This window comes from Suncus etruscus, chromosome 10 (assembly GCF_024139225.1).
Source record: "Suncus etruscus isolate mSunEtr1 chromosome 10, mSunEtr1.pri.cur, whole genome shotgun sequence".
Lineage (NCBI taxonomy): Eukaryota > Metazoa > Chordata > Mammalia > Eulipotyphla > Soricidae > Suncus > Suncus etruscus.
In genome coordinates this window covers 102,889,629-102,907,686 of record NC_064857.1, presented here as the reverse complement: position 1 = coordinate 102,907,686, position 18,058 = coordinate 102,889,629, and the positions used below count along the sequence as shown (strand labels likewise).

The 18,058-nt window shown below is 38.7% G+C and overlaps 1 protein-coding gene across 1 annotated transcript in view; it reads right to left on the bottom strand.

Moving 5' to 3' along the window:
- The window catches only part of CHN2 (chimerin 2), a 330,699-nt gene that overhangs the window by 103,806 nt on the left and 208,835 nt on the right, over nucleotides 1–18,058 (bottom strand). Inside the window, exons 4-6 of the mRNA XM_049781874.1 lie at nucleotides 7,954–7,985; nucleotides 5,423–5,536; nucleotides 3,578–3,863 (exon numbers count right to left, since the gene is read on the bottom strand). Coding sequence (XP_049637831.1) covers nucleotides 3,578–3,863; nucleotides 5,423–5,536; nucleotides 7,954–7,985 — 432 coding nt within the window. The remainder of the gene's footprint in view (nucleotides 1–3,577; nucleotides 3,864–5,422; nucleotides 5,537–7,953; nucleotides 7,986–18,058) is intronic.

Here is an 18,058-nt window from a genome sequence, read left to right as displayed (position 1 = left end):
GTTTCTGTTTGTTCAATTTCATGAAAGAGTCTTGCCAAGATTGGCAGTAGTTCCTCTTGGAAAGTTTGATAGAATTCATTAGTGAATCCATCTGGACCTGGGCTTTTGTTTTTCGGCAGACATTTGATTACTGTTTTAATTTCATCAATGGTGATGGGGGTGTTTAGATATGCTACATCCTCTTCCTTCAACCGTGGAAGATTATAAGAGTCCAAGAATTTATCCATTTCTTCCAGGTTCTCATTTTTAGTGGCGTAGAGTTTTTCAAAGTAGTTTCTGATTACCCTTTGAATCTCTGTCATATCAGTAGTGATCTCTCCTTTTTCATTCCTGATACGAGTTATCAAGTTTCTCTCTCTCTCTTTCTTTGTTAGGTTTGCCAGTGGTCTATCAATCTTGTTTATTTTTTCAAAGAACCAACTTCTGCTTTCGTTGATCTTTCGGATTGTTTTTTGAGTTTCCACTTCGTTGATTTCTGCTCTCAGCTTTGTTATTTCCTTCTGTCTTCCTATTCTTGGGTCCTTTTGTTGAGCATTTTCTAGTTCTATTAGCTGTGTCATTAAGCTACTCAGGTAAGCTCCTTCTTCCTTCCTGATGTGTGCTTGCAAAGCTATAAATTTTCCTCTCAGTACTGCTTTTGCTGTGTCCCATAAGTTCTGAGAGTTTGTGTCTTTATTGTCATTTGTTTCCAGGAACCTTTTTATTTCCTCCTTGATTTCATCTCGGACCCACTGGTTATTGAGCATGAGGCTGTTTAACTTCCAGGTGTTAAAGTGTTTCTTCTGAGTCCCTTTGGAGTTCACAAATAATTTCAGAGCCTTGTGGTCAGCGAAGGTAGTCTGCAAAATTTCTATCCTCTTGATCTTATGGAGGTATGTTTTATGTGCCAGCATGTAGTCTATCCTGGAGAATGTCCCATGTACATTGGAGAAGAATGTGTATCCAGGTTTCTGGGGATGGAGTGTCCTATATATATCCACTAGGCCTCTTTCTTCCATTTCTCTCCTCAGGTCTAGTATATTCTTGTTGGGTTTCAGTCTGGTTGACCTGTCCAGTGTTGACAAAGCCGTGTTTAGGTCCCCCACAATTATTGTGTTGTTGTTGATATTATTTTTCAGATTTGTCAGCAGTTGTATTAAATATTTTGCTGGCCCCTCATTCGGTGCATATATGTTTAGGAGAGTGAATTCTTCCTGCTCTACGTACCCCTTGATTAATATAAAATGTCCGTCTTTGTCCCTTACAACCTTCCTGAGTATAAAGTTTGCATTATCTGATATTAGTATGGCCACTCCAGCTTTTTTATGGGTGTTGTTTGCTTGGATAACTTTTCTCCAGCCTTTTATTTTGAGTCTATGTTTGTTCTGACTATTCAGGTGCGTTTCTTGTAGGCAGCAGAAGGTTGGATTGAGTTTTTTGATCCATTTAGCCACTCTGTGTCTCTTAACTGGTGCATTTAGTCCATTGACGTTGAGAGAAAGAATTGTCCTGGGATTTAACGCCATCTTTATTTCAAAATTTGGTGTGTCTTTTGGGTAGTCTTGTCTTAGATTAGGTCTTTCAGTTTTTCTCTTAAGACTGGTTTTGTGTCTGTGAAGTTTCTGAGCTGTTTTTTGTCTGTGAAACCATGTATTCTTCCATCAAACCGGAAAGTGAGTTTTGCTGGGTATAGTATTCTGGGTGAAGCATTCATTTCATTCAGTCTTGTCACAATATCCCACCACTGCTTTCTGGCATTGAGCGTTTCTGGTGACAGGTCTGCTGTAAATCTCAGGGAAGCTTGCTTGAACATGATTTCCCCTTTTGATCTTGCTGTTTTCAGAATTCTGTCTCTATCTGTGGGATTTGTCATTGTGACTAGGATGTGTCTTGGGGTGGTTTTTCTGGGGTCTCTTTTGGTTGGTACTCTTCGGGCATGCAGGATTTGATCACATATATTCTTTAGCTCTGGAAGTTTCTCTTTAATGATGTTCTTGACCATTGATTCTTCCTGGAAATTTTCTTCCTGGGTCTCTGGGACTCCAATGATTCTTAAGTTGTTTCTGTTGATCTTATCATAGACTTCTATTTTCGTCTGTTCCCATTCTTTGACTAATTTTTCCATTGTCTGCTCATTTGCTTTAAGTTTTTTGTCCAATCTCTCCTGCTGTATGGAATTGTTATGTATCTCATCTTCCACAGCACCAAGTCTATTCTCAGCTTCTGATACCCTGTCCCAGAGCTTATCCATTTTGTCATTCACTTCGTTTACTGAGTTTTTCAGGCCTGTTAGTTGACATGTTATTTCAGTTTGGAGTTTTGTCATTTCTGCCTTCATATTTTCTTGGTTCTTATTAGTGTTCTGTTCAACTCGATCCATGGTTTCTTGGAGTCTGTTGAGCACCTTCCATATTGCTAGTCTAAAGTCCTTATCTGAGAGGTTGATTAGTTGTTCAGTCATTATCTGGTCCTCAGAATTGTCATCTTCATTCTCTATGTCTGATGCTGGCCTGCGCTGTTTCCCCATTGTCACATTTGTATTGTGGGTTTTTCTACGTGTTGTAGTGGTATTCATTGTCTATATGATGTAGGCAGCACACTCCTCTGGCTCCTCCCTTTCTGGATGGGCTGACTTGCCTCTAAGGGAGGGGAGTCCTCCGTGGATGAAGCCTCACACTGGGTCAAATCTTAGGCCCGAGCATGTAACAGAGAAGACAGTCCAGAGAGAAATGTTTGCTTCTGTGATATAGCGCCGTTCTTAGTGTGATTTTTCCTTCTTGTTGCAATGGAGTTCTTTCCTTAGAAAGAGTGCACGGCCGCGTAGCGAAGCGGAGCGGCCGTGCTTCTCTGAGCCTCTTTTTGCCCCACTCGCAAGAGTTTCACGCAAGAGGACAGTAGACAGACATAGACAGGTCACACTCACAGTCTTTCACAGCTGAGCCCCACTGGGCCGGTGTACTTTCGCGGATTTTCCCCGCCTGGTGTCACACACAGGGAGCCAGCTTTTGCAAAGGATAGCCGGTTTTTATGCTCTCCAATATTTTTTAATGTAAGATAAAGGGCGGTAAGGTGGTTTAATGGGCTGGAGTACATGGGGAGGTCCATGTTTGATTCCTCATGATCCTCTGAGCAACTGCTTAGAGTGATCCTGCGTATAGCATAGTAACTCCCTCCCAATGCCCAACAACAAAAGAAAAATACTTTAGTCTTAAAAAATAAGAACTTTCAACTACAAACATGCTTGTAATCATGGTGCTTAAATAAAGATTTATATAAAAAAATAAGAACTTTCATAAAACATAATCAACTTTTTTCTTTAAACTTCCATATAATTTCAAATATTTGTTTGTGGAAATCTTGGGTTCTCATAGGAATGAAAGTAATCTACTTATCTACTTAATGGTTTTGAACCTTGGTTTCCTTTGCTGTAGAATGAAGGGACTACACTGGAAGATTTATAACATCCCTTTTTATTAAAATTCTAGAGATATTTGATTGGGTCTATTCCAACATATTGGCAGCGCAAATGTGTGATTAACCCCTCTAATATTCAGCACAGATTTAAATTTGAGACTGAATCCTTGGTTCCAGGGCTTACCTTTTCTACTGCTGAATGTTCTTCATTGGTGACACTTGCTTTTCTTGACTCATTTTTAGACCTGCTCAGCCTTCGAGATACTTTTTCTCTGAGTAAGGTGGCATATCCAATGTGCTCATAAATGGGATTTGTTGTCATTTTAGAAATGTATTCAGAAGCTTTTGTTTCTATGTACAGTGTTATCAAGCCATCAGTGACCAGATCGTGAATTGATTCAAACCTCTTCTCGCCCACAAAGTGTTTGCCATCGTAGAAAAGTCTGTAATTTAAAGTCTGGTTTCCAAACCTGTCCAGGAGAGAATGAAAAATTGCAGCAGAATTAGGAAAGAAAAGAGAAGAATAGAAGTTAATATCATACATGCTAGGCACTAGGCTAAATGCTTAATTTTGAGTTCCCGCTCCTGTTTCCTACCACAGAGACTCTGAAACAAGTACAGTTACTTGTGACATGGCCTTAAGAAATGCAGACTTGAAGAAATGGGGTACCTGCTCAGAGTCATCTCTTCAAAGCAATAGATAGAGAATTTAACCCCAACTAGTCATAAGGTGTATTTGATCCTAGAAATCAAAGGGTCACCGATGATTGCCTTTGGCTTTTGTAAGCATCAAAGGGTAGGTTCTGATTTAGAATTATCTCAGTTCCACTACCATTGGCCCTGAAGCCCCATTATTAATAAATCTTTGACCATTGCCAGTAACACCTCTTGCCCTCTGCCCTGTTAGAGATGCTGAAGGGAAGTGAAAAAAGATTGACCAAGGATCCTAGTTGCACATCCCTTTCCTTTCCAAGGGCTACTCCGTCTTGGTCTTTCCTCCCCATCTCACAGAAGTCTCCCTAGGACTCCTGCTGCTGGGGTGTCAGGAAGATAAGGGTGAACTTTGAAGACCCAGAGAACTTGCTAGCATTTAAGTACTCCCTCCTCATAATGTCATGTGAAATAGTCTGGCTAACCCCAGTAGCAACCTGGAAAGCACCTTTCCACAGTTATGATTACAAGCTGATGCATTAACACACCATTGTGGACTTTGGTAAGACTCATTCCTTTTGTAAAAATGTTCTTCTCCAGTCCAAAATGTTCACAAATGCGTTTTTGAAAGATAATCCAATTCTGAAACTGAACTGAGTCTCTCTCAGTTCAGATCTTATAGGATTTGCCAAGCTGTTCAAACGTAAGATATCTGATAGAGGTTCAGAAAGTACCAGAAATGCAATGACTTTCAGGCTTTCAATGCCACAGCGGGGCTTTGCATCAACAGGCTTGTGAGTGAGTAGTCAGCTAGTCTGCTCTGGCTGGCTGGGTAGCAGCTTCCCTACCACCCCATCACTGCTGGGGGTTCATTGGGCTTGGTCTTCAATAATACCAAGCGTAAGCACCTCTCTCTCCAGGAACACAATGCAGGGTAAAGACTTCTAACACAGGCTACTATGGACTAATTGAGAAGGTACTCATCTCCCTCAGCTCACCCAAAGTTTGCAACACAAGCAATTAAGTGAAACATTGACTTTTTTCCCCAGATATTTCTTCACTTTACCGTATGTACACAGAAAGAGCCTTAGTACCAGTTTTGTTGTGAACCAAGAAATGGATACACTTCTAATGAAGTACAAAAATAAAAAAAAAAAGTAGAGGTGAGTTGGAGGGCGCTGAGTTTCCTTTGGGCATGATGGAAAGTTCTAGGTAGAGATGTTTCCACAATATTGAGACTAGCACTACTGAGCTATGTACGTCAGTGATTGAAATTGTGACTTTTACATTGTACAGATTTTACTACAATAAAAAAATTGGGAAGAAATAAATGAAATCACTAATAAATAAATTACAACATTGGATGCAGTCCATTTACCTTAAAGCTAATGTGTAGCATCCTGGCTGGCGCTGGCTTTCTCTGAGGATGTAGGCACCCTCCACACCTCCCAGAAGCTCATCTGCCTGCTCCCGAGAGATGATCCCATGGAACCTGAGAAGAGATGAGATGAGACTATTATCTTTTCTGAATAGATTACAAATAATAGACCTTAAAGAATTTGCTAAGAAAGTTGTTCGGTGTGTGTGTGTGTGTGTGTGTGTGTGTGTGTGTGTGTTAGCCTTAAACCCCCTTTTGGATGAAGAAGGGATGATAGAGTGTATCTTAAAGGTGAACTTTCAAACACCTTTCAACATGTACCCAACAGATAGTGAGCACTCAAGGAAGCAAGACAAAATGGAGAAGAGCCATTCTACCTGGCTTTGTGCTATATTGTTTTTGTTCTCAAGTTGAAAATTAAAGTCAAAACAAAAAGCTCATTTATAGCTCCTTCTTAAACATGGGGAATAACAACAGAGCAATTTCCAATTTAGCTCTGTGTGCAAACATAGGGAACTATGTATTATCTCGATTGCAAATGAGCACTTATTGATTATCAACCTGTTTATTTCAGGTGCTGGGTGATGTTAATTTTAGAGGCTCATTCTCTGGAAAGAGTAGCCAGTTAGAATTAACCTTCTTCCCTTTAAAATTTTCAGGAGAAATGCTTAGAAATATACTTGGAAAATGAACCTATTTTTTATTTTTTAAGGATCAATTATTTTATTCCTGCAATTTCTAACATAATACCCATGCAGAGAGGCTTGGGCAGTATTCACTTTGCTCTGGAGGAGAAGCCTAGGGGCATAGAGAGTTGAGGGGCCCTCCGAGCAAGAGAGTGGGTGTGACTCAGGGCCCACTTTCCCTGATGTCTTTAAGCAGACAGCTGATCATTCTCATTATTAAAGAGCCAATCATTCTGGATTTCAGAGGAAGATTGGGGCTGAACTTTTGGGTGAGAGCCCAGGCTTTTGGGAAAAGAGGTTAGTTTTCTTCCCAGGATTACCCATCCTTAAAGAACTTTGGGGAATAAGTTAGACACTTTTATTTTTCACAGAGAATCCCTCTTTCAACTTCCTGGAAGGATCCAAAGGGAAATAAACATCGGCAAAATAACAAGTAGTATTATGCTAATAGACTGTTTCCCACCAGGAAAACAAAGGACAAGTAAATGAGGTTGATAACATTTTGGAGGAGAGAACACCCATCACAGTTCCTATGTCCTCATTTCCTTCTATAACACCTAGATCTTAATCATTGAGGAGGACAGAAAAAAAAAAGCTATGGATTTGCGTTTCAAATGATGTGCTAAGTCTACGGCAGTGAAAACTTGGGGAAAGGGAGTTTTCTGATTTCTCAAAGTTTGTTTTGACATCTCTAAGCCAATGAGTGGATGAAGGAACATTTATGTTCCACAACAAAGCCATATTGGAATTAATGTACAAAAGTGTTCCTTTCAAAAAATAATAAATAAATACATTTCTCCTTTCTGTCTTTTGAAATTGCTCTTTATAAGCACATTCAAATTAGTATATTGAAATTAAAAATGTCATACTACAAACAGGTTAGACATAAGGTTTTGGGATAGATGAATCAGGGGACCCACCACCAAGGCAGGCATGTCTGTGACACAACTTGATTCCCAAGGCCTGAAGGGAAGAATCAGAAAATCAGCAAGGTAATTAGGATGTGGTTTTTGAGCTGGGGCATTCACAGGAGGCACATTAATCATGAACACGAAGCTTTGAAAGGTAAGGGAATAGAAGAGCAAGGCTTTGGATTGGCTAAGAGAGCTGAGGAGGTGGGCTTGAAGTAGAATGTGCCTCCCAGTGCTTCTATGTGAAGTGGAAATGAGAGACCTGCTCATCTGTCCTGTTTCTGAAGTGTGGGTTGTTTAGCCTGTCTGGCACCCTCTCCATAATTTCTGTAAATTCTCTCTGCCTCAGTCATAGACTCTAAATAATTATGCAGATTTGCTTTGGAGTAGGTTTCTCAAAACAAGAACTGAAATCAAGAAGGAAATAGGAGCAAATAATAAATATGGTAGGCAGGCAATTTGGTTAATAGAGCCATGTCAAGACAAATCATGGTTTTGGTTTGTGAAATAGCAGGGAGATGGAGTAACTTGACTGAGTACTGGATTTACTGAGGGACATGAAAGGAAGACTTCTGTGATATTTTGCAGAGGCAGCAAGGAAGATTATGGAGTTTCCAGATAAAAAGGGGAAATTAAATACTAACAGAGCCTTGGTTTCCATTTTAAATCCTTGTCAGTACTCAGTGGCTGTTTCTGTGGAAAGAACTATAGTAGGAGATACATTCCCTCCCACACTAAAAGAGCAGCTGAGTAGTATATAAAAAATTTAATACAAAAGGCTCTGATTGCATTTATTCTTATTATTAAACTTTTTGCACACTGGATATTTGGTGGAGACCATACATATTAAGAAATTTTGTATAGCTAATATTTAAGTGACAAATAAAATTACTACTGATTACATTATTAAAACAAAGAACAGCATAATACATACTCTCTCCCATAATATTTTGGTCTGTTTTCAACCTAAATTAAAAAGAAAAAAATATCAATAATGCATTTGAATTTAAATCAGATAGATAAAATACTATTCAAATAAACAGAGTTAATGTCCAGGTAGTAATTTTATTAGTTTTTATTTCCACAAATCAGATACCCATAAAACTATGAGATCAACACATTCTTCTACCTTGCATAGAAATAATCTAGAATTTCCACATTTCTCTAATAATTAGGCTTATTTCTCACTTAAATGTAGTTACCCAATAAAGATAATATTTTTTTTAAATCTAAGTATTGTTTATTTTTAAGAAAGTTTATACAGATATCACAAAACTTCATCCTGAAAAATAAAATGAACATTTTAGCATAAATAAAACATAGTCATTTTTTCAATTCTTATATAATTGTTTTATTATGTATTTATAATAAATAATAAGCAGTGCACCTGGGTGAAAAAAATAGGTTAAACTTATTCTCATTAAAATAAACAGTGTAATGCTTTTTTTTCAACAATGGGCTAATGGGCTAGAATTTACTTGCCACAAGATGTATAAGACCTAAAGGAAAAGATTTATGACTTGACTAAATCACTAGCATTTCAGGAGAAAAATTTTAATCACAGTTTCAGCCTTGGGGTATTCACATCTTATTTTAAAAATCACACTTCTATGATAATCCAGTTTCATAAAAACTTGGTTTTCTCATATTTGTGGTGTTGGAGATAGTGAGAAATCAACATGATTTTTCACGTTCAGCTTTTGTTCTCCTGGGTCAAAGGTCTCTATATTTATTTGACCTACTACCCCTTTTTAGGGAAAAAAATTCCCACCCTAAATTTATCTTCTTTAAGCAAACAAACAGGAAGAACCCAGTTGAATGCAAGATTTCTATAGGTCCTGTGAATCAATTTGTGCCCCAGCCCCTGAACAGTTACTCAGCCCTAGTATTACCCTCGTTGAGAAACAGAATAGAGTAAGGATGCTGAAAATGAAGGAAAGGCACAGTAGGTCATAAGCTTTCATGGATGCTAAAACAATTATTTGCTACGTGGTGAATAAACTGGCAGCTCATTCATTTAAAGTCATTTCTATAGTCAAATGGTTAGTTTTCTTGGCAGGGCTCAGAGGTAGGCAAGGAGGAGGTATTCCATAGTACTGGATAATTTTTCTGTGGGAGGAGATCTGGGATGTTAGTGGAGGGCAGTGCACACTGGTGAAAGAATTGGTGTTGCAACATTATATGAATAAGATTTTATCATGAATAACTTTGTAATTCATGGTAATTCAATAATAATTTTGTGGGTTGTAACCACACCCACAAATGACCACAAATGCAGCCACAGTGTTCCAACCGGGCTAGTTTCATAGACTCACTCTTTCTTGAACAAGATGTAAACTGAGTCATGAAAGATTATGGCTACACCAGCGTGTTCAGCAGAAAGCTGGCCATCTTGGAAGGAGAGGGTGGGTCAAACCCCACTCAACCAAAGCTACACTTGCTGCCTCCATCTCCCAGAATCACCATTTGCCTCATCATTGAGCCTCTATGATTCCCTTTGGGGACACCAATTTGACCACACTTTAAGTATGCTTGCTTTTGGGACCAATATCACCGGGGCTTTTTGAAGTGAGTGCAGACATCCCCCTATCTTCCTTCTTCCTGGAAGCCTGACAGCTGAGTGTATGCTTTTAAAAGTTATAGTATCAGTAATAGTGCTTTGAGTTTTTGGACAAATACATTTGTTTGATGCTTTTATTCCCAAAAGAACACCCCAATAAACAGAATAGACAGCTAACAATGAGAGCTTACTAAACCTTCTGTCACTGTATAGTAGATAGAATATTTTTTGTTTTGTTTTGTGGATCACACCCAGTGACGCTCAGGGGTTACTCCTGGATCTGTGCTTCTAGCTCAGGGGGACCATATGGGATGCAGGGGAATCAAACTTGAATTCATCTGGGGTCAGCCACGTGCAAGGCAAATGCCCTACTGCTGTGCTACCACTCTGGCTTCTAATTTTAACAAATATACTTGTTACTGTACTTTTTCTTCTTTCTTCCTGTCTTTTTTTCCTCTCATCATTTTATTTTTTATTTACTTTCAATATCCAATAACAACTTTCACTTACCTGGAAACAAATGTATTGTAATCAACTATGTCAACTATAAATAGATAAAAAAAATATAGGGGATCTGAATGGAGTATAGGGAATGATACACTGGAGGAACTAAAGAGACCTGATGAACACATTCAGAAGCCTGCAAATGACAAGCCCAGCTGGAATGATACCAATCATCTAGACACTTCTAAATATGTGCTCACTCTTCTGTGCATCTTACACTTGAAAAGCACTGAACCACGAACAGGCATTCATAACTCTTAATCTTCAAGGTTTGAAGCCTGCTCAGTGTCATTTTTAAAAGATCTAAATAATATTAATGAAAGCATAAAGTACCTTGTATCCAATAGGTATCATTATTCTCCTTTCTGGTAAGTTTTGATTGTGAGTTGAACAAATGTATTATCATTTATATTATTCTATTGCCTTTTAAAGTTCTTTCTTATTTTGATAAGTCTGTTGGTATGTGGCCACAACACCAACATGTCAGAGAAGACATTTAGAACTAGAAAAACTGATGGATGGAAACAATATCTAATGGGAAAGATATCGATGTTCTTGGAGAGCCAATATCCCACATTTATAAATGATTCCCTATTATATAATAGGACAATTTAATTCTTATCCTTTTGGGTGAATCAAAGCACTTATGTGCCAACCTGAATATAGCTCCAACCTCCTTCCCTCCATTACCTACCTTTCCCTCCAAAGGAAAGTCATTTATCTATCTTTCTAGATGGTAGATAGCGGCTTCTAGTGACACTCAGCATGCAGGTAAGTAGTTAAAGAATGTTGGATTTAATTGACTATTAAGAAGACAACAAATTGCTTTCAGCTCATCAATCAATCATAAAAATCAATAGTATACTTATTAAATTCAGGCCTCCGTGCTCTACCCTGTCATTGCTCAGGAAGTAATGATCCTGAGGTGCAGGGAAAAAGTGTATTGAACCTCAGGGGTGCCATGCACTGGCTGCAGGAGGGAATATTTGAGGAATTTCCATAAAGCTCAAACAGAGAAGTCATGTATTTAAGGTTCCTTCAGGGATACCAACGAAGATTCTGTCTAGGGAATAGTCTGATTAAACTGAGGCATGAGAAAGTAAAAAAAAAAAAAAAGACCTCTGAATTGTGAGGGATAGTTTACCCCACACAGTACTTGAAACATACCATAAAATATGCCTCTTTGTTGATCTGAAATGCCAAGTTAGCTATGTTTTGATAGCCTCTCTTCTCTTTTTTTTTGTTTTTTTTGTTTTTTGTTTTTAAGTCACATCTAGCAGTGCTCAGGGGTTACTCCTGGTTCTACACTCAGAAATTGCTCCTGGCAGGCTCAGGGGACTATATGGGAATATGGGATGCCGGGATTCAAACCACCGTTCTTCTGCGTCTAAGGCAAATGCCCTACTTTTGTGCTATCTCTCCGGCCCCGATTGCCTCTCTTCTAAATCTCGTTACACTACAGAATGGGAGAGGAGAGAGGAAGTAAGAGAGTAAAGGCAGAGGCTGTGGTCAGTCATCTGATCTCTGTTTCCACAGAGCAAAGACGGGGCTGCTCTGAGAGCAATATGATTCCATCTTTTTCCTTCAATGTCCCAGTAGTTCTTCAAGAAAATATAGCTGTTCTTGTTCATGTAAAGAGTGATTGATGGCTGTTAAAAATACAAAAGGATAACTCTCCCACTTCTGTATTTTTGCTCACAGAAGCCCGAACACAATCTCAGTCTCCACACTTCACTAAGCTTATAACCAGCCAAGGGCTTAATGTAACAAATGACCCCAGAAAAGCCATAGAACATCCACTTATTTCCAGGTGGATTATGCTGGAGCCTCAGATCCAGAAATAACCAGAAATAAAGCAGTTTGGCTGGGCATTTTGGTTCTCAGGTACAAGGGATCTGACTCAAAATTCCAATAGCTTCTATCTATTCTGTGACCTAGCAAGGCCATCAGAATCCTGATTCAGACCCTAGGAGCCACCAAGAAATTCAGGTGTACCTTCTCAGGCCTGGCCTTTCCTGTGGAATGCAGTTTAGTAAAGAATTTATTCTATAAATGATTACACAGTTTTCAAATACATGATTTTTTTGGGTGAATGTGAAAACTAAGGACAGTTGATCAATCAAAAGGAGGATGACACAATTCTTACATTCTCATGGGAAATTGATTGTTAAAATACGGAAGTAGATTGTTAACAAATATAAGGTGCATGAATTCTCAAAGGGGTGTCCATATTCCCAACCCCCGTGAGAAAAAGACCACTAATCTAACCTGTGATTACTTTAAGATAGAACTTTCAGAGCAGGACCCCCAGTAAACCTGGTTGTTGAAGTTATCGCTAAAGAAATCAAATCTCATTGCCTGCTCTTAGGAAACACAAAAAGCAGGTTGCATTTATTTTTTTTAATGTTTCTTTAGTGTTATAACTCAAGAAATGAAAGAGGCTCACTCTTCTTTTTGAAAAAGAAAAAAAAAAAACCTGAGTCAGACATTGAAGCATAATTACTGGATCTTTCAGTACTAGAAATGTAGATACCTCACTTGTTCAGAAAGGTTTATTTTTGGACCAGAGCAGTAGCACTGTGAGTAGGGAGGGCATTTGCCTTGCATGTGGCCAACTCAGATTCAATCCCTGGAATTCCATATGGCCCTCAAGCCCACCAGAAGTAATTCTAAAATGTAGAACCAGGACTTACCCCTGTGTTACCCAGGTGCAACAAAAACAAACAAATAAAACAAACACCACTGAACTCCTAACAACAACAAAAAAGAAAGGTATATTTGTGGCAGAACACCAAATAGTGGCCTGGTCATCAAAGGTGGAAACTTCAAGATGATTATAAATCAACTGAAGATCAACTAAATTGGACTTCCCGGGAGTAGACTGTGATGTGTTATTTAATCAAGATGATGTTCATGATTTGACTGTCACTTCAAAATCATATACACAGACATATATATTTGGTTTTGAATTTTAAATCGAGAATGGATGGTTTTATGTCAAAAGTTATCCAGAGCCAAATTTAGTAAATGTGAGTGATCCAACCCCAAAACACACTTGAGACAAAATGAAGCATAATTTTAACATAATTAGATTAGCATTTCTACTTTATAAGAAGACATTTAGAACAGACATTTCATTCCTAACACTGAGCCATGGGACATTGTCAAAAATAAAGACAAAGTCCTAATAGATGACAAAATGGCAAGGGACAAGACTCATGTAACACTTGTGTTAAAGTCTATTTCATGACATCATGGTCACATCTCAGGTAAAATCAAATGACAGCACTTGTGACTGATACAGGCAGCTTTAGTATGAGGACTGCTGATTCTTGTCCATATCATCCATGCTCTAAATTCCTAGCAACACAGAATTAATACAAGTGCTATGATTCCTTGCCTGATGGACACATCACCTTATATTCTTACCATACTTCAGAGAACTGAAATTTTTCTTTCTGCAATTGTTTGTATGTTTTTTTGTTTTTGTTTTTTTGCTTTTTGGGCCACACCTTGTGACACTCAAGGGATACTCCTGGCTATACTCTCAGAAATAACTCCTAGCCTGGGGACCATATGGGATGCCAGGGGATAGAACTGCGATCTTTCCTAGGTTAGTGCGTGCAAGGCAAACTCCCTACCTCTTGCGCCACTGCACCGGCCTCTTTTTATATGTTCTTATCTTCTCTTGCTGACTTCTATTTTATTGAAATAGGGGTAGATCATAAAAGAGCTAAAAGGAAGACTGAAATCAGGCTGTCTGGCTTTGAGGCCAAAGTGGTGTGCAAGTTCTGAAATTCTCTTTTCATTCATTCCTTCGGATTTAGAATGCAGTATGATAATTTGAAAAAAAAATTACCTTATTGAATTGAATTGTCATAACTAAATGTGAATGAATGCATACAATATGCCCAGAGCACAGAGATGTTCAGGTAGTAGTCATAATTCCTGACCTCAGAGGTGGTTGTTTCCAAAGAAAAGGAAGTGATAGCTTATCAATTCTGGTCTCAGTGTGAGTCAGGTATGGTATAGCATGGTATTATCTTGAAGCGTGTTCTAAATGCAGAATCTGCTTTCACAAAGGGGTCTCATATATGCATTAAAGTTCAGAAGCTGCCACACTAATTGCTAGGTGACTCTGAAGATTATTGAGCATCTTTAATCTCATCTGCCTCTACTTTCAACAAAAATGCAATGATAAGATGATAAATGATAAAATGTCTTTCAGTAGGACTGTTCCAGAGATGAGATGATATAATGCATGTAAAAACTAGAGGGTTTGGAACATGGTGGCAATAGGAGCTCTCACGTGATCTCTGTAAATGTCTTTATGGTTTCACATGTTTTATCTCATTAAAGCCACCAAACACCTCTATGGAGTTAGTGCTGCTCTTTTACAGACAGCTACTAAGTTATTACCTTGAAATGACAATGGGCTAACCCAGCACATACATATTTAACTACAGTGCATCCTGGCTTTTCCAGTGGTTTCTGGAGATTTCTTCTTGATTATAGAAAGTCTATACATTTCTCAAATATTAAATAATCAAACTCTCCTTAATACTTTTATTTGCCAGTTCAAGTATCTGTACCTTTTCTTGGGAATGAAATTAATTCTATTGATAATATTGCAAATAAGAACTTGGCATACACTTGCCTAGATGTAATGATGTTTTGGATCTTCTATTTCTTTGTAATTTAGAACTGCATGTATTTCAATCTACCTGGTCCTATCTCTTCATCTACCCCACTGCAAATTTATTCTACTGATTTTAAGGAAGAGTTCTCAGCATTTTTCATTGCTTCAAAGAACAGTAGGATGACAGCTGCATAGTGAGAGACAGGAGACATAATCCTTAAATGAGTTTACTTTATAGTCAGATTATCATTGCTTAGATAAACACAAGTTCTTTTATATTCAACACAAAGGCATTTAAAGAATATTCTGAGCCTTCTGTAAACAGTTTCCAATTACTGGAAAAAAACACAAAGATTTTATAATCCCCCAGCAGCTGGTATATGTTAAGTTTTAACTTAATAGAAATAATTAAAAAACCTATTTAGCAACCTCTAACACAGAGAACCTATACTGCTGGATTATCTGAGATATAGATCAAATGAGGCAGAAAAGGCCTTTGATGGGAGAATTGTATTGGCAATATTGGGGCAATTTTATCCAGGAAAATTAAATAGGGATCATTCTTTTCTAACTAAAAATCAAAGATCTTTATTGAAGGAAGAGAAAAAAATGCAAGGACTAAAATGCACATTTTTCTTGTCACAGCATGTAGTGTAGAATTAAAATAAAGCAAACTGTGAAATCTTCTGCTTCTTTTCATCTAGAATATAAGGCTAATTTATTTTTTCTCATGGTTGATTGACATGAAGAAGGGAATTCCTTCCTGTCCTTCCTGTTGATCATATATTATAAAAAAAAAATAACATCCAATGACCAAAGTGTCTGTAATAAACTTCTTTATAAGGTTAACACAAGCTAAGTTCTATGAGTTTACTGAATAATAGCTTTTAGTAACTTTATAGAAATAATGCTAACTTATAAGGGCATACTAACTCTGAGGACCAAAGCTGTTCCTATGTACTTTATTTATTTCTTGTCCCCCCAATTTTCCCAATTTTCCAATTAAAAACGCTTAATTTTAGAACAAGTAAAATGACATCTTTGGAGAAAAGGCTTCCAAGCAATATTCAGATTGTTGTTGTTGTTGTTTTTTAGGGCCCACCCCCAGCCATACTCAGCCAACTTAGCTTGGCCTGATGACTGATGTTGCTTGGAACATGCCCAGAACATACAAACCAAGGACTCTAAAATTCTCTCTTTTCTTTTCTTTCTCTCTTTCTCTCTTTCTCTCTTTCTCTCTTTCTCTCTTTCTCTCTTTCTCTCTTTCTTTCTTTCTTCTTTCTTTCTTTCTGTCTTTCTTTCTTTCTTTCTTTCTTTCTTTCTTTCTTTCTTTCTTTCTTTCTTTCTTTCTTTCTTTCTTTCTTTCTTTCTTTCTTTCTTTCTTTCTTTCTTTCTTTCTTTCTCTCTCTCTCTCTCTCTCTCTCTCTCTCTCTCTCTCTCTTTCTTTCTTTCTTTCTTTCTTTCTTTCTTTCTTTCTTTCTTTCTTTCTTTCTTTCCTTCCTTTCTTTCTCTCTCTCTCTTTCGGGGGGGGGTTGGTTTTTGGGTCACACCCAGCAGTGCTCAGGGGTTACTCCTGGCTCTATGCTCAGAAATCGCCCCCTGGCAGGCACGGGGGACTATATGGGATGCTGGGATTCGAACCATGGTCCTTCTGCATGAAAGGCAAACGCCTTACCTCCATGCTATCTCTCCGGCCCATCTTCTCTCTCTCTCTCTCTCTCTCTCTCTCTCTCTCTCTCTCTCTCTCTCTCTCTCTCTCTCTCTCTCTCTCTCTCTCTCTCTCTCTCTCTCTCTCTCTCACTCCCTTTCCCCCCACCCTACCCTTTAAACATTGTAGTTTACAATATTGTTACTTGAGGGGGAATCATGCTTATCATTTTATCTCCTTTCAGCACTTAATCATTGTCCAAAGTGACCATTTCCAACCATTGTTATCATAATGATCCCTTCTCTACCCCATTCACACTCTCCTGCTAATTGTGGAAAACTTCCTATTGTTGTGTATGTAAACATTTCAATGGGATTATTATGTTACTGACCCTACCCTGATCGGTGATTGTGCCCTACTCTAAGGTGTGACCTGGCATTCTGCCCCCACCCTAGGGTGGTATCTGATTCTGCTACCACCATTGGGTGGTATCTGATCTCACCATTAGATGGTACCTGATTCTGGGGGGTAAAAGCAAGGGTCTGTGGAAGGCGAGGGGCTTTTTGGCTGGAACGGATGCTGAGGCTTGTGGCTTCGGTCTTGTCCTCCGAATAAAGCTAATATTTTCACAATCTGGACTGTCTGCGAGCTGTTTACCCGCTGCTTCATCTCAGAACCGTCGGCTGAAGAGGGTGGCAGATGAGTGCTCCCACTGGAGGGGAAAGACCTCATCCTCCATCCCTCCATCTGTCAACCTCTTCAGGGGCTGACTTGCAACATCTACCATGAAGTGATGGAATGGTCTTCCTAGTCTTCACCTTTATTATCTCTGGATATTATTATCATTTTGGGGGGGTTTTCGGCCACACCTGGTGATGCTCAGGGGTTACTCTTGGCTATGCGCTCAGAAATCGCTCCTGGCTTGGGGGACCATATGGCACACCTGGGGGATTGAACCTTGGTCCCTCCTATGCTAGCACATGCAAGGCAGATAGATTCTTGCAGGGGACTCAAACTCAATTTACCTGTGGGCCGCAGGAGGCAAAGTCGGGGTGATCTTTGAGTGCAAAGTCAGTAGTAAGCCTTGAACATTGGGGGGGGTGTGACCCAAACAACTAAAACAAAACAAAACAAAAAAAGATTCCTCTAGGGCAGGGCCACAAAATGTTGTACGGAGGGCCGAAAACAGCCCATGGGCTGAGAGTTTGAGACCCTTGCTAGTAATGCCACCGCTCTGGCCCCATTTGGATATTATTATCATACTATCTTATATCCCACAAATGAGTGAGATTATTCTATGTCTATCTCTCTCCATATTACTCCATTTCACTTAACATAATACTCTCCATATGCAATCATGTATAAGTGAATTTCATGACTTCATGTTTCCCAAAAGTTATGTAATATTACATTGCACAGACGTACCACAGTTTCTTTAGCCATTCATCTGTGCTTGAGCACTTGAGTTGTTTCCAGATTCTGGCTATTGTAACAGTGTTGCAATAAACATAGGGATGTAAAAGTCTTTTCTACATTTTGGGCATCTAGAGATATCCTTAAGAGTGGTATTTCGGGGTCATATGAGAGCTTAATTTTTAGTTTTTTGAGGAATATTTATATTGTTTTCCAGAAAGGTTGGACTAGTCAGCATTCTCATCAGCAATGAATGAGAGTCACTTTCTCCCTGC